This window comes from Sus scrofa, chromosome 1 (assembly GCF_054392235.1).
Source record: "Sus scrofa isolate SSC_HxYL_T2T_F1_AM1 chromosome 1, Sscrofa_HxYL_maternal_Yorkshire_Landrace_v2.0, whole genome shotgun sequence".
Taxonomy (NCBI): Eukaryota; Metazoa; Chordata; class Mammalia; order Artiodactyla; family Suidae; genus Sus; species Sus scrofa.
The window spans coordinates 52,980,582-52,996,302 of NC_139383.1; the positions used below are offsets into that span (position 1 = coordinate 52,980,582).

General features: G+C 44.2%; 1 protein-coding gene and 1 long non-coding RNA gene across 4 annotated transcripts in view; one reads left to right on the forward strand and one right to left on the reverse strand.

Annotated features, from left to right (window-relative positions):
- On the reverse strand, positions 1–2,272 carry LOC146406077 (KH homology domain-containing protein 1-like). Of its 2 annotated transcripts, none has more exons than XM_084959190.1 (3): positions 2,132–2,272; positions 1,726–1,902; positions 1–1,138 (listed from the first exon to the last, which is right to left on the reverse strand). In XM_084959190.1, the coding sequence occupies exons 1-3, from the start codon at positions 2,256–2,258 to the stop codon at positions 1,080–1,082; spliced, it is 363 nt and encodes a 120-aa protein (XP_084815316.1). In that variant the 5' UTR covers positions 2,259–2,272; the 3' UTR covers positions 1–1,079. The 2 variants fall into 2 exon arrangements, with proteins under 2 accessions (XP_084815316.1, XP_084815321.1); XM_084959195.1 differs by having other exon boundaries at positions 830–1,134.
- LOC146406078 (uncharacterized) overlaps positions 1,393–15,721 on the forward strand; it is a 26,746-nt gene continuing 12,417 nt past the window's right edge. For both annotated transcript variants that reach the window (XR_014805234.1, XR_014805231.1), the window contains exons 1-2: positions 1,393–2,248; positions 10,888–11,032. This is a non-coding gene — a long non-coding RNA (uncharacterized LOC146406078). The remainder of the gene's footprint in view (positions 2,249–10,887; positions 11,033–15,721) is intronic.

Below are 15,721 nucleotides of genomic sequence, written 5' to 3' on the forward strand. Positions count from 1 at the left end.
TTACATTTGTAAAAGCATAAGTTTTGGTTTATTAGTTACAAAAGTAGTAACACGTATTTAACATTTTTTTAATTAGAGAAATGTTAACATTCATAAACCAGAAGTCAAGGAAGGTATAAATAAGAGTATTCTTCCTCTCTAGGCAGAACTGATGGCTCCACAAAGCTCCCCTAGGATGTCTTCACTCTGTAGCCTCCTGCTGCATAGGCAGCTCCTTCCAGAGGCTGGGCTCTCCTCCAGAGCTCTGGGTTACATCCCTCTTGCTTTCTCAAGGGCTTGAAGGCTTCTATTATCCCCACTTGTGTTTGGGCTCAGCCCTTCCCTCTCCCAGCACTCCCAATCCACCATCCTGCCCTTTGCTACAGCAAGTTATAAATTCACTCTTCACCCAATGGGCTCTCCCTTGCCCAGTATTCCTTTGTTCCCCACAGCAACACAAAGTATCCAGGCTTAACCATCCAGGAACAGTCAGTTCTGCTTAGCAGACAAGTTTACCAGACATGTTCCATGTGTGTTTCCATTTTAGTTCTTCCATTCACTCCAAACTGGCTTCTAAGAGCCTGCAGCCGCAGCTGAACTGTTCCTGCAAAAGCCTGCAGAGCCCAGAGTACACAAACCCAGGAGTAACTGGTTGCCCTCACCACCTAGACTTCTGGGCAGCAACCCCACAACCGGAAAGGAGAGCTTGCTTATAGCAGGGGAGAGGAGGGGGATGGGGGAGCCCCTCTGGAAATTCCACAGTGGGCCCCACCACCATAAGGAGCTGAAACCCATTTTTGAAAATTTTTCTTTTCTCCATCACAACCTGAAAAGAACACTGACCCAGACAAAACCAATGAAGATCATTTATTATAAAACCAGTGAAACTTTCCTTAAAAGGTCGAGCTTGCAATCACTTGAACGTGACAAAATTAAGAACAGCTGCCCCCACACCCGTTCTCCTCCACATCTTTCACGGCACAAACCACAGTGGATGGGGCCTTAGCCTCCTGACCCCCCAGGTCAGCACTCCAGCAAACAGTGTCATCCCCGGCCCGCAGTCAGTCATCTGGATAAGGGATTCCGGACCGGCTCCAACCTTAAACAGAGCGTCCCCCAGCCAGCGCAGGATTTAGCAGCCTTCTGGTCCGAGCTCTGGCTAAAGAGAAAGCAGCTGGTCGGCTGCAGGCTTTGTGGAAATGACCCTACAGCGATGGTCTTTTCAAACTTTGGCTTGCATCAGAATCACCTGAAGGGCTTATTAAAACAAACGTTACTGCGTCCCGCCCCCAGAGTTTCCGATCCTGGGCGTCTGAGTGGGCGCCAGCGTTTGCATTTTTCACAAATACCCAGGTGATGTTGATTCTGATTGGTTCAGGGACTACTCTTTGAATCCGCCGTCCGAGGAAATGTGAGCGCGATAGGGCAGCCCCACAAGAGATTCGGCGGAAGACGTCCCCTCAAAATGCTACTGAGGACTTCCCGAGGACCCTCAGCAGGAGGGTACGATAAGACAGATTTTCACCCTTGGGTCTACCACAGACTCCCAAACGCACCCCGCTCTTCCTACTCAGAAGCCAGGACCCACACCAGGGGATTTTAGACGGAGTGATTGTTTTCAAAATTGAGCCTGGTCCTAGGCTGAGGAACTGCCGTGAGCCAAAAAGATGCAGAGAGCGGAAACCTACTTTCCCCGACCCCTGGGCGAAGGAAGCGTTCCCTGCCTGGGCCCCCGAGACCCCTCACCTCGATTTCGGCGGATCAGAAGCTGGAAAGACATGGCCACAATGAGGAGCATCGTAAGATACTGGTAAAAGGGCCGTCCAATGATGAAGATCAAGACTCCGCATCCTGGAACTGCACTGATCACGAGTAATACCCCGAACCACTCGTGGAAGGCCGCCAGCAGTTCGCCTTCCCCGCCTGGGAAGGGGAAGGGGAGCTGAGCAGCGGGTAGGGGTCCACACTACCGGGAAGTGACGGAAGGGGCCTCAGGCTAGAGGCCGCCCAGACTGGCCCACGGATAGCCTAGGGTTTCAGGAAACCTCGGGGCCACTAGGTTAAGGCCCCACCCACGGGCAAGAACGTGGGCGACACCGAACGAGATGCCTGCGGCAGGATGTCAGAGGGAGCGAACTCTGGGCTTACTCACCAAACAACGCGGGTAACATCCACAGCTCGATGTAAACGACTTCTGGGTTATGGCCATCGCCTCTAATCTGTCTCAGACTTTGGGCCCGACGAAGCCCCAGGCGCCGGAGGGGTGCAGGTAAGAACATTGGCGCCGGCGGCTGCTGTGAGGGGCGGGCTCCGCCTCTTAGGCGCCCGGCCCCCGCCCCTCCCGCGCGCCCCTCCCCCCTCCCGCCACCGCCCAAGCCGCCTCTTGGTGTAGTTCACCTGGTGAACTAGTAGTTCCCAGAGAGGGACGCTCTCGGTCACCGCCTCTGTAGTCTAAGGGTCCCGAACACTGCCCAGGCCCGACAGGCTCCAGTTAGCCAGGCTCTCTGGCCGGCGGCACAGCCAAATGGGGCGCGGGCAGGGGGCGCCCAGAGTGGGACTCCTTGGGTTCCAGGGAGCGGCCAAAAAACAAACCAAAAAAAATAAAACTGTCAAGGTCATCAAAACCCATAAAAGTCTGGGGAAATGTTATAATCAAGAGGACTCTAAGAAGCAATGATAACTAAAGGTAATATATCCTGGATGAGATTTTGGAGAAGAAAATGGGTAGTTGGTAAAAATCAAGGAAATCTGAATAAACTATTGACTAATAATGCATCACTCTTTGTTCATTAATTTTAATGACTATACCACACAGTTATTAACAACGTCTATAACAACATTGTAAATCAACTATAATTTTAAAGATTTAAACCCAATGTATATAATACACCCTATAATGGGGAATGTGAATAATAGAGAAAACTGGGAAAGGGTATAGTATGGCAGTCTACTATCTGCTCAGTTTTTCTGTAAATCTAAAACTTGTAAAAATTAAAATCTAGTAATAAATATTAAACACAATTTACCCTCGAACAACCCCAATTTGAACTGAATAGGTCCACATACATGTGGATTTTCTTCAATAGTTGATACTAAACTACTAGGGAGTTGTTTGAATCCACAGATGCAGGACAGGTAGGGAGGAACCCAGAGTATGGAAGGGTGACTAAAAATTATTGCTAGATTTTCCACTGTGTGAAGAGTCAGTTCCCCTAACCCTGGTGGTGGTCAAAGGTCAACAGTAGTTAGGAAATATTTGCCAATGAAACATGCCTAGAATTTTGCCTCAAAACAATCTAAATTACGAAATATAAAAACAAGATTATTGGAGTTACCATTGTGGCTCAGTGGGTTAAGAACCCAACTAGTAGCCATGAGGATGCAGGTTCAATCTCTGGCTTCGCTCAGTGGGTTAAGGGTCTGGCATTGCCACAAGCTGCAGCGTAGGTCACAGATGCTGCTCAGATCCAGCATTGCTGTGGCTGTGGTGTAGGCTGGTAGCTGCAGCTCCAATTCAACCCCCTAGCCTGGGAACCTCCATATGCCACAGATTCAACTCCCCCCCACCAAAAAAAAGAGATTATTGATCATTGTTGAAGCTGAACAATAGATTGGGCTCATTACACACTGTTCCTCTACCTGGTTTATGTTTGAAATTTTTCTACTAGTAAGTTTATTAAAAAAGAATGAGTTAAATCTATATGCCCAGATATGGGAAAGAAAAAAATGTCTGAGAGTAGGTTACAAAGAAGAGTGGTTTGAAAGGGGAATTTTACTTGTCTTTTTGTATCCTTCCATGCTGTTATTTGTATGTGTGTCTTTAAAAATACATTCATAACTTGGCATACTTCCTCTTATTCAAATGACAATTACATATTTAATTGATTCTCCAGTCTCAAGGTATCTTTTTTAATCCCTTAAATAGAAGAAGAGTCTTCCTTGTAATGAGTAGATTATAAATCCCATGAGTTACAGCTGGGCGGTTGGTTTACCTAGCATGTGCTAGGAACCGTGTGGAACTCACACTCACGGCATTAAAAATAAAAATCCTGCATTAAAAAATTTCTACCTGCCAGCCTAGACTAATGCTTCATAAATCATGAGCCAGGAAGGTGCTAATGAAATCTTTGAAGACATTTTAATAACTCAAAAAAATCCAACAGAGCTACCTTTACAGAAAATAAAACAGCCCAAGATAATGCAAGTAGTTCAGGTGTTTTTCTCCTTGGTAGTTGATAATGTTTCAGTTTTGTCTCAAATTGTAGCAAACCACTGTGGAGCCTGCTCCCCTTCTGTGAAGCCAAGGTTTTTGGTTTTTGTTTGTTTTTCTTTTTCTTTATGGTCCACCTGCGGCATATGGAAGTTCCTGGGCTAGGGGTTGAATGGAACTGCAGCTGGGGGCTATACCACAGCCATGGCAATACCAGATCCAGCAATGCCAGATCCTTAACTCACTAAGCAAAGTCAGGGATTGAACCCTCATCATCACAGATACTATGTCAAGTTCTTAACCACTGAGCCATGATGGGAACTCCTGCAGCCAAGGTGTTAAGCAAGCTATTATACCAGGAAGCCCCTGAACTAGCCTGACTCAGCGAGCTGAGGCTCATGGCCATTTCCCAGGTGAAAATTCTTCCTATATACAAGAAAAAGGATTTGATAAATAACAACTAAGAGAGCATGACAATTATTGAGCCCTTTACTCCCTGCCAAAACAAACTTTACTCAATTTACAACCCACAAGGCAGAGCACAGGGAGAATGAGGAAATTAAAAGTTCTTCAAAATCTTTATCTTGCTCTATATCATAATCCCACTGACCACCTTATAATGTTTTTATTAAAGCATAAAGAAAAGCAGCATGTCAATACCCTGAACAGAAGATAAATTGCTATAAATGTCATCACTACCTCAGGTATAGGAAAGAGAAGCAGTTTCCTTAACCTGCCCCCCCCACGCCAGAGACCTATAACCAGGCTGTGTCCATGGTCTTAACCGTCAACCAGCCTCTTTTCCTGCAGATCTACTGCAAAGAAGAGCCAGGGCCACGACTTCCTAAATTCTTAAACAATTCAAGTCAATAAAAACCTCACTAGCAGAGAACTAAAACCAGTAACATCTGATAATTACTAAATATCCTCAGTAGCAAATAAAAGAATTTCATCAAAAAGTGGTCTTGGACAATAAAGTTCTCAATCACACTTACTGCTATTTTAAGAAACAATCAATCGGTGTAGGACCTGGTAAGGAAAAGGAGAGGTTCCTGATCTTTGGCTCCAAAGTCCACTAAACTGTCTTAGAAAACTGAGGGAGGAGGCTGACTGTACCCAGAACCGCCCCCAACTCTGAGCACAGCTGAGAGACTTGTCCTTCAAGTAATGATAGTTGTTATGCTGAAACATGATTGGCAGATACACTTGGAAGTTTTTCCCTTTTCTTCCCCCCCCCCCTTTTTTTTTTTTTTTGGTCTTTTTCTCCTTTTAGGGCTGCACCCTCGGCGTGTGGAGGTTAGGGGTCAAACCCAAGCTGTAGCTGCCAGCCTACGCCAGGGCCACAGCAATGCCCAGATCTGAGCCGAGTCTGCGACCTACACAGCTCACTCCAACACCGGATCCTTAACCCAGTGATCAAGGCCAGGGATTGAACCCACAACCTCATGGTTCCTAGTCTGATTCATTTCCGCTGCGTCACAACGGGAACTCCTTTCCCTTTTCTTTTTTCCCTTTATGTATGTGCTCTGTGGGGAATTTAAAGATGAAGACTGCTTTGGGAAAATGTTCTAAAAAGTATAAAACAAAGGCAACTTTACTTCTGAAATGGGACACCCAGGAATAGCGCACATAGGAAGCTGCATAAATAAGGTTCCAGCCCTATCTAGTGGCCAGCAATGTGTCTAACTCCTGAAACTAGAAATTGGCCACAGATGTGAGCATTTCTCACAGAAGTGGGCAGTGTGTGTGTGTGTGTGTCCATAGTTTAGGTTAAAATGACTCTAGGCAGGAGTTCTCCTGTGGCACAGTGGGTTAAGGATCTGGTGTTGTCACTGCAGCAGCTCGGGTCGCTGCTGTTGCACAGTTTTGATCCTGGGCATGAGAACTTCCACATGCCGCAGGCACAGCCAAAAAAAAATTTTTAATAAATAAAATAAAAGGATACTAGCCAAAACAGGAATGATTAAATAAGTGTTCGGTCTTTGGCAATGCTTGTGGTTTTCAGCTAGGTTCTTAAAAGTCCAAGAATTAATTTTCTCTCTATTGTAGAATTAGTTCCTAACTAAATGTAAGGAGAGAGTTGGCTATTTACAACATATGAAAGTATATTAATAGAATAATGCTTTACAGAAAACTCTTGCAAAGAGGAGCGTCTGGAATGGCGGAAAAGCCTCTTAGATAAATAATTGTTTTGTATAATTATGTCTCAAATACCTAAAACTTGAAGATTTCTTTTCAACCAGTAGTTACCAAAGGTGGGTGGAGGTGAGCAAAATACGTGAAAGTGGTTAAAAGGTACAAAGGTCTGGTTATAAAATAAATACATTCTGGGGATGTAATGTATAGCATGGTGACTATAGTTCATTACACTGGACAGTATACTTGGAAGTTGCTAAGAGGGAGATCTAAAAATCTTCATCATAAGAAGAAAATTTTGTAACTGTGTGGTGGTGGGTGTTAACTAGATTTGTGATGATTTCACAAAGTATACAGATATCAAATCACTATGTCATACACCTGAAATTAATATAATATGATGTCAATTATATCTCAAGTTTTAAAAAAAAAAATTAGGAAATGATCTCAGGAAGGTACCTACTGGGTGACAGATTTGAAAAAGCTACTTGAACACCAAAAGAAACAAGGTATTGATATGTAGACCTGTAAGGAATTTTTGCAAATAAACAAAAACCAGATGGGGAGTCCCAACAGAAAATGGACAAAGGACATGAGTAGGCAATTCACAGAGGAGGAAAATAAGTTACTTACAAGTGAATGAAATGATCTACCTAACTACTGAGAAACAAATAAGTTACTTACAAGTGAATGAAATGATCTACCTAACTACTGAGAAACATATGAAAACAATAAGACACATTAAAACTAAGCTAGAGGGCTGACTGCTACCCACTTCAAGACTCACCAAAAAGCTGTAGTAATCAAGACAGTGTGGAACTGGCCAAAGAACAGCCAAATAGATGAACAGAACAGTGAGTCCAGAAATAGACCCACCCTAATACAGTCAACTGATTTTTTTTTTCTCTTTCTTGGCCGCACCCCACAGCATATGGAAGTTCCTGGGCTAGGGACTGAATCCGAGCCAGAGCTGTGACCTACACCACAGCTGTGGCAACACTGGATCCTTAACTACCTGCACCACAGTGGAAACTCCAGTCAACTGATTTTTGACAAAGAAAGCAAAGGCGACACAATGAAGAAATGATAGTCTTCTCAACAAACAGTGCTGGAACACCATAACCACATATAAAAAAAGAATCTAGACACAGATCTTCCACCTTTCACTAAAAATAACTCAAAATGGATCAAAAACTAAATGTAAAATGCAAAACTATAAAGCGCCTAGAAGTTAAAATAGAAAATTGAGATGACCTTTGGTCTGGTGATGATATCTTGTTATTGTTGTTGTTAAAGTATAATTGACATACGTCATTATATTAGTTTCAGGTGTACAACATAATGATTTGATACATGTATACATTGCAAAATGACCACCACAATAAGTCTACCTAACATACCTTACCGTGACAGCAACAAAAATTGTTTTTCCTTTGTTTCTTTTTTTTTTTTTTTTTTGTCTTTTTGGCATTTCTTGGGCCCCTCCTGCGGCATATGGAGGTTCCCAGGCTAGGGGTCTAATCGGAGCTGTAGCCACCAGTCTTTGCCAGAGCCACAGCAACGCGCAGGACCCGAGCCACGTCTGCAACCTACACCACCACAGCTCACGGCAATGCCGGATCATTAACCTGCTGAGCAAGGACAGGGATCAAACCCGCAACCTCATGGTTCATAGTCGGATTCATTAACCACTGCACCACGACGGGAACTGCCTCCTTTGTTTCTTGTGATGAGGACTTTTAAGACCTACTTTCTTCGGAACTGTCACACATGCAATCCAGTATCATCAGCTATAGTCACCACATAGTACATCACAGCCCCATGGCTTATTTATTTTATAGCTGGAAGTTCGTACCTTTTGACCGCTTTCTCCCATTTCACCCACCCTCCCTCAACCCCCAGGCAACCATCAATCTGTTCTCAGTTATCAATGAACTTGGGTTTTTTTGTTTTGTTTTTAGATTTCATATACGAATGAGGTCATATGGCATTTGTCTTTCTCAGTCTCACTTATTTCACATCGCTTCTTGGCCTTTTGGCTAAAATCAAGGGTAGTCTCACTTATTTCGCTAAGCACAATGCCCTCAGTGGCAAGCCATCCATGTTATCACAAATGGCAAGATTTTCTTTTGTTTTATGGCTGACAGTATTACATGACGGGTGATGACTTTTTAGATGCATCACCAATGGCATGATCCATGAAGAAAACTGTTGATAAGCCAAACTTCATCAAAATTTAAAATGTCTGCTTTGTGAAAGACACGGTCAAGGAAATGAGAAGAAAAGCTACAGACTAGAAGAAAACATTTGTAAAAGATTTATCTGATAGAGGACTGTAATCCAAAATATGCAAAGAACTCTTTAAATTCAACAAGAAAACAATTTAAAAACGAAAAAATAGATCTGAACAGATACTTTGCCAAAGGAGATATAAAGATGGCAAAAAAAAAAAAGACTTTGCTGTGGTTGTGGTGTAGGCCAGCAGCAACAGCTCCAATGAGACCCCTAGCCTGGGAACCTCCACATGCTGTGGATGCGGCCCTAAAAGGACAAAAAGACAAAAAAAAAAAAAAAAAAAAGACTATAAACAGAGCAAAGCAATTAACACGGTATCTGGCGTAGAGCAGGCACTTAGTGAATAGGAACCTTTATTCATAATAAATGTTTCTCTTATGATTTCAAAAAAAGACTATGAAAAGAGGGATGCTCCACATCTTATGTCTTTAAGGAAATGCAAAGTAAAACCACAATGAGATACCACTACACACTTATTAAAACGGCCAAAATTAAAATGGTGATACCAAGTGCTAGCAAGTATGTAGCACAAAAGGAAAGGAACTCTCCTACATTACTAGTGGGAACGCAAAGTGGTTCAGCCAGCTTGACAATTTTTGGGTTTTGCTTTTTTTTTTTTTACAAAACTAAACGTGCATTTACTCCACAATTCAACAGTTTTACTCCTTAGTATTTCACCCAAAGGAGTTGAAAACAGAGGTCCACACAAAAGCTTGCACACAAATATTTACAGCAGCTTTATTCATCATTGCCAAAAATATGAAAGCAACCAAGTTATCCTTCTGTAGGTGAATGGATAAACAGTGGCACATCCAGATAATGGAAATGAGCTTTCAAGCCTTGAAAAGACTTAGAGGTGTTGACTGAAAAAAATGCACAACCTAAAAGTTGAGAATTGTGTTTTATCTGGTGGACCTAAGATTTAGGCCTAAGATACAGCCTCTCAGGGAGCTCTGAGGGACAGTTCTTTTTTTTTTTTTTTTTTTTCTTTTTGCCATTTCTTGGGCCGCTCCCTCGGCATATGGAGGTTCCCAGGCTAGGGGTCAAATAGGAGCTGCAGCCGCTGGCCTATGCCAGAGCCACAGCAACGCGGGATCCGAGCTGCGTCTGCAACCTACACCACAGCTCACGGCAACGCCGGATCTTTTAACCCACTGAGCAAGGCCAGGGATCGAACCCGCAACCTCATGGTTCCTAGTCTGATTCACTAACCACTGAGCCAGGACGGGAACTCCTAAGGGACAGTTCTGAGGAGGTAAGGGAGGAGTCAGGATATATAGAAATTTTTGAAAACAAAAACAGAAAAAACCCAAAAAACAAAAACCGAAAAACCAGACAGCAGAACATCAAAAGATTACTGCTCAGTGGAGTTCCTGTCATGGCTCAGTGGTTAACAAACCCAACTAGGAACCATGAAGTTGCAGGTTCAATTCCTGGCCTCAATCAGTGGGTTAAGGATCAGGCATTACCCTGAGCTGTGGTGTAGGTCACAGACGTGGCTCGGCACTGACGTTGCTGTGGCTCTGGCATAGGCCAGCAGCTACAGCTCCAATTCGAACCCTAGCGTGGGAACCTCCATATGCTTCGGGTGTGGCCCTAGGAAAGACAAAAAAAAAGATTACTGTTCATTAAAGGAAAACCAGGGGAGTTCCCTGGTCATTCAGTGGGTTAAGGATCTGGTATTGCCAGAGCCATGGCTCTCATTACAGCTGTGGCAAGGGTTTGATCCCTGGCCTGGGAACTTCTGATGCTGCCGGCATGGCCAAAAAAGAAGAAAAATAAGTGGTTACCAGGGGTTAAGGGAGAAGGAGAGATAAATAGGCAGAGCACAGAGATATTCAGGGCAGTAAAGCTATTCTGCGTAATACTATAATGGTGGATGCATGTCATTATACGTTTGTCAAAACACCAAGAGTGAACCCCAATGTAAACTATGGACTTTCTCAGTGATAATTATTTGTCAATGTAGAATCTTCGCTGTAACAGATTACCTCTCTTATCAACTGAAAATAAATAAATAAATAAAAGCAGAACATGAGAGTAGTGAGTGAAGTTTTATTTGGAGCAAAATGAGGACTACAGCCCAAGAGGCAGCAACTCCAATAGTTCTGAGCTCATCTCAAATACCTGCTTTGAAGAGATAGGGGTAAGGTCAGTGTTGCATATGATATTAATGAAAGGGGTACCTGCAGTAAAGCCCACATTTCGGTAGAGGCTTGCTGCTTGTCACGAGAAGCAGATGTCACCATTAATTCGTTCTCTTCTAGATATGAGAAGATGTGACAATTTGGGCTCATAAAATCTCCTGAAAATATCTTAACTATCTGAAGACCTGTTCTGCCAGTTTTCCCCAGAGCCCAGAGTGCCTCACGCCTGATCTCCACGCTGAACTCCTTTCCAGGTGTGTCGAAGGTCAGTGAATGCAGGGGCTAGCGACTTCATCCTTGTGGAGGCATATCGCAAGTGCCAATTTTTAGCTGGCCCTGTGGTTAGGGATGTTAGCTATGGAGGCTGTGCAAGTGTGTGGCAGGGGTTTTATGGGAACACTGTACTTTTGCTTCTCTTTATTCTTTTTTTTTTTCTTTTTTCAGCCACCCTGTGGCATATGGAGTTCTCAGGGATCAAATACAAGCTGAAGTGACAACCTGATCCTTTAATCCATGGTGCTGGTCCAGGGGTTGAACATACGTCCTGGCACTGCAGAGATGCCACAGATCCTATTGTGCCACAGCAAGAGCTCTGACTTTCTGTACTTTCTGCTCAATTTATCTGTAAACCTAATACTCCTCTAAAAACTAAAGATGATTAAAAGCGGTGGGGTGTGTGGGGGGAGCAGGAGATGGTAAGTGAGGCAACTCTCAGCCCACTGTCCACCTTAAAGTTATTTATGGAAGAGAAGCTTGATCATTGGTAGAGATTTGATGGAGAGGTCACCTGAAAAGAAAATGCACAGCCTAAAATTTAAGAACTTTGTTTTATTTGGGGGTATTACTAAGGACTGTAACCCAGAGACAGCCTCTCAGAGAGCACAGAGGAACTGTTCCAAAGAGGTAATGGAGGAAATAGGATATATAGGAGTTTTTGCTGGGAAAACACACACACACACACATAATTGAACATCAAAAGATTACAGCTAATAATAAAAAAAAATGGGGAGTTCCCATCATGGCTCAGTGGTTAACGAATCCGACTAGGAACCATGAGGTTGCGGGTTCGATCCCTGGCCTCACTCAGTGGGTTAAGGATCCGGCGTTGCCGTGAGCTGTGGCTCGGATCCCGAATTGCTATGGCTCTGGCGTAGGCCGGTGGCTACAGCTCCAATTAGACCCTTAGCCTGGGAACCTCCATATGCCGAAGGTGCGGCCCTAGAAAAGACAAAAAGAATAATAATAATAATATGGACATCTTAGGTTAAAGACTTTAGTGTTTTTCTCTTTATGGAGAGACGCAAGAGCCTGGACTTACTGGAATTATTTCTTTGATAAACACCTAAACTATTGTGAAATAAAATTCACATTTTATGGCAAGACAGGATAAATTTAAACGTAAAAAATTTTCTCTGGAATTTCCTGTTGTGGTACAGAGGAAACGAATCCGAATAGCAACCATTAGGGTGCGGGTTCAATCCCTGGCCTCACTCAGTGGGTATGGGATCTGGTGTTGCCGTGAACTGTGGTGTAGGTGGCAGATGCAGCTCAGATCCCACATTGCTGTGGCTGTGTTGTATGCCATTCGACCCCTAGCCTGGGAACTTCCATATGCTGAAGGTGTGGCCCTAAAAAGAAAAAAAAAACTCTGCCCTTTGGCCTCTTCTCCACCCCCTCCACCCCAGCTGTGATTGTGTATCTGCATTATGCATCAACCAAACTCCCCCATCGGCAGAAATACCTGCTCAATCATAAAGAGCAACATTCTCTTAGCATTAATGGGACAACTCCTTGAAAGATAACATTCCTTCTTGATCTCCGCAAGGGAGTCAGATTGTGTCAACTGTCAGTAATAGTTCATTTGATGGACAGCCCTCTATCTCAAAATACTTATATAACTGTGCTTCACTTCTTCCTGTTTGTTTTTTGTTTGTTTGTTTGTTTGTTTGTTTTGTCTTTTTGCCATTTCTTGGGCTGCTCCTGTGGCATATGGAGGTTCGCAGGCTAGGGGTCTAACTGGAGCTGTAGCCACTGGCTTACATCACAGCCATAGCAATGTGGGATCCAAGCCGCGTCCGCGACCTACACCACAGCTCAAGGCAACGCCGGATCCTAAACCCACTGAGCAAGGCCAGGGATCGAACCCACAACCTCATGGTTCCTAGTTGGATTCGTTAACCACTGCGCCACAACGGGAACTCCACCTGTTTTTTTTTTTAATGGCCATGCACACGGTATATGGAAGTTCCTGGGCCAGGATTGAATCCGAGCAGCAGCTATGGAAATGCCAGATCCTTTAACCCACTGTGCCAGGCTGGAGATGGAACTCTCACCTCCACAGTGACCCAAGCCCATGCAGTTGAATTCTTAACCCACTGTACCACAGCAGGAACTCCTGTTTCTGACTTCTAATAGGCAGAACAGTTCTCGGAGCTTTCTGAAATGCTCTTCCCAGGTTATAATCCTCAAATTTGGCTCAAATAAAATTTTCCATTTCTTTCTTAATTTTTTTTTTTTTTTTTTTTTTTTTTTTTGCTATTTTAGGGCCGCACCTGCAGCATATGGAGTTTCCCAGGCTAGGGGTCAAGTCAGAGCTGTAGCCGCCAGCCACAGCCACAGCCACAGCCATAGCAACTCAGGATCCGAGCTGTGACCTACACCACAACTCACAGGCAACACCAGATCCTTAACACACTAAGTAAGGCTAGGGATTGAACCCTTGTCCTCATGGATGCTAGTCAGGTTCGTTAACCACTGAGCCACGAAGGGAACTCCTCTTTCTTAAATTGATGAATTTTCCATTTTTCACAATGTCTAGGGCCAGTATCCTTTCTCCATTCAGAATTTTTCTCATGGCATACCTTGGGGTGGCTGCAGTAGATGATGGTCACAACATCCTTTGCTTACTGAAAAGGCAGGTGATATTCCTTTTCAACAGAGATGAGTGCAGAAGACATTACCCTGTAACTGAACGGGACCCCAGGGGCCTTCCTGCGACAGACCCCTCCCCCGTATCCTCTGCTTTTGCTCCACTTTGAGGTACCTAGATTATTTCCTGAGTTTTTCAGATGCTAAAACCACCACCAGGTGGACGGAATTAACTACTTGATGATCATGAGCACACAACCTCCAGACCTTCTGCCACCTAAGAACTGATAATGTTAACCATTCTGTTTCACTATCAACCAATCCAAGAACTATGCACTAGCTAAGACCCCACTCCCTCACCTAGCCTTCTGTAGAAAGGCTTTGCTGAAATCCTTCAGGGAATTCGTTTTTTGGTCTTCTTGTTTGTTTTTGTTTTTGTTTTGTTTTTTGAGCACGAGCCACCCATTCTCTTTGCTTAGCCCTGCAGTCCTTTCTCTGCTCCAAACCCCAACCTGTGTTTGCACTCACTGTGCCTCAGCATATTAACTTACATTCGGTAACAAAAGTTACCACTCAGGGGTCTTGTCCAGTGTTCTCTAGAACTGAGAGATGGCAGAGAGAGTTCCCAGGCCAGGGATCAGTTCTGAGCAGGAGGGTAGTAATGGCCCATGCCTAGGTAGTGCTGAAGTAAGAGCCTGGCAAGCTATTCTAGCCCCAGTGGGCAAGAAGTGTTTTCAGGGAAAAGAGGCTGCACTTCCATTGAAAGAGGAGCAAAGGCACTCCTCTGGGTTTCCTCTGTTTCCCCTGGGTCCCTTGAAATGGAGCCATCCTCTAGTTGTGTAGGGGAACAGAACTTGCCACCCCAAAATATGTCTCTTTGCAATATCATTTTAAGCTGATTATTTTCTAAGAAAGAGCAGCCCTGGGAAAAACTCTGAAAATCAAGCAGGGGTTACTCTTTCATAAAAACATTTACATTTACAAGGAAAATGTCCGTTTTTAAGGGTGTGCCCTCCACAAAGATGGTGACCAAATCTCTAGAAACTCTTCAGTGAAGGCACTGCTTAAACATGCATAAAACTTCATCCTTGTTGACTGTGTTTTTCCTGCCACCTCCCACAACTACCCTTCCCTCAACTTCCTCTTCTGTCTTTAGCAGAGGATGGATGGTCTTTTTACTTTTTGACCGCCTAGTGGTATAGACAGTTCCCAGGCCAGGGATCAGTTATGAGTGGCAGCTGTGGCCTATGCTGAAGCTGCAGGCAACACAGGATCCTTAACTTACAGTGCTGGGCCAGGGATCGAACTGATGTCCCAGCACCTCAGATGTGCTGTGGATCCTATTGCCAAACAGCAGGAACTCCTGAGGACAGTATTTTCAGTGAAGGCTTTAGCCATGTTGGCAAGCTACTCAGTTTTCCAGGGTCTTTCTAAAATATTCATGCCATTAAGTTTTTGTTTGACTTTCTCCTATTAATCTGTCCCATGTGAATTTAATTCTTACACCAGCTTTTCACCAAAAGCCTCAAAAAAAGAAATTGTCCATCTGTTAAGTTCCCTCCTTCTCCACAGGCCTGAAGCCCCACTTCAACCCACTCTACTCTGTCATGGTCTATGCAAGTGGTTTGGAAGAAGAATTTCCAGACCCATAGAAAGGTGAAGAGAAAGAAGAGTTTATTGAGGTATCTAGTGCAGTGGGATGACTTCCTGATAATCAGGGAGAGCCGACTCCTAGCATGTGCCCCTGTTTTTTATAACCCAGGGAGAGAGGAGATATTACCATGCACCTGCTGACCTGCTGACCTGCTGATCAGTTGGAGAAAGAGGGGTCTTATGATACACTTAATGGTTGGTTGGGGCATATGAAGCCCCTGTAGGGGTGGGGTGAGGAGCGGGCCACATTCCTTTCCTAGTAGAGGGTAGAAAGGAGTAGGCCAGTTTGCTCAAAGCAGGGAGAGGGGAATTACAATGAGACAGGAGAGGCGAGCAGGGCCTGGTAGTTATCCTCTTGGCCTGAGGCTTTGAAGCCTATCTCCTTAGGGAGGCCTTGAAGTCCCACATACTCCCCGTTTCGCTTCTTTTCTTT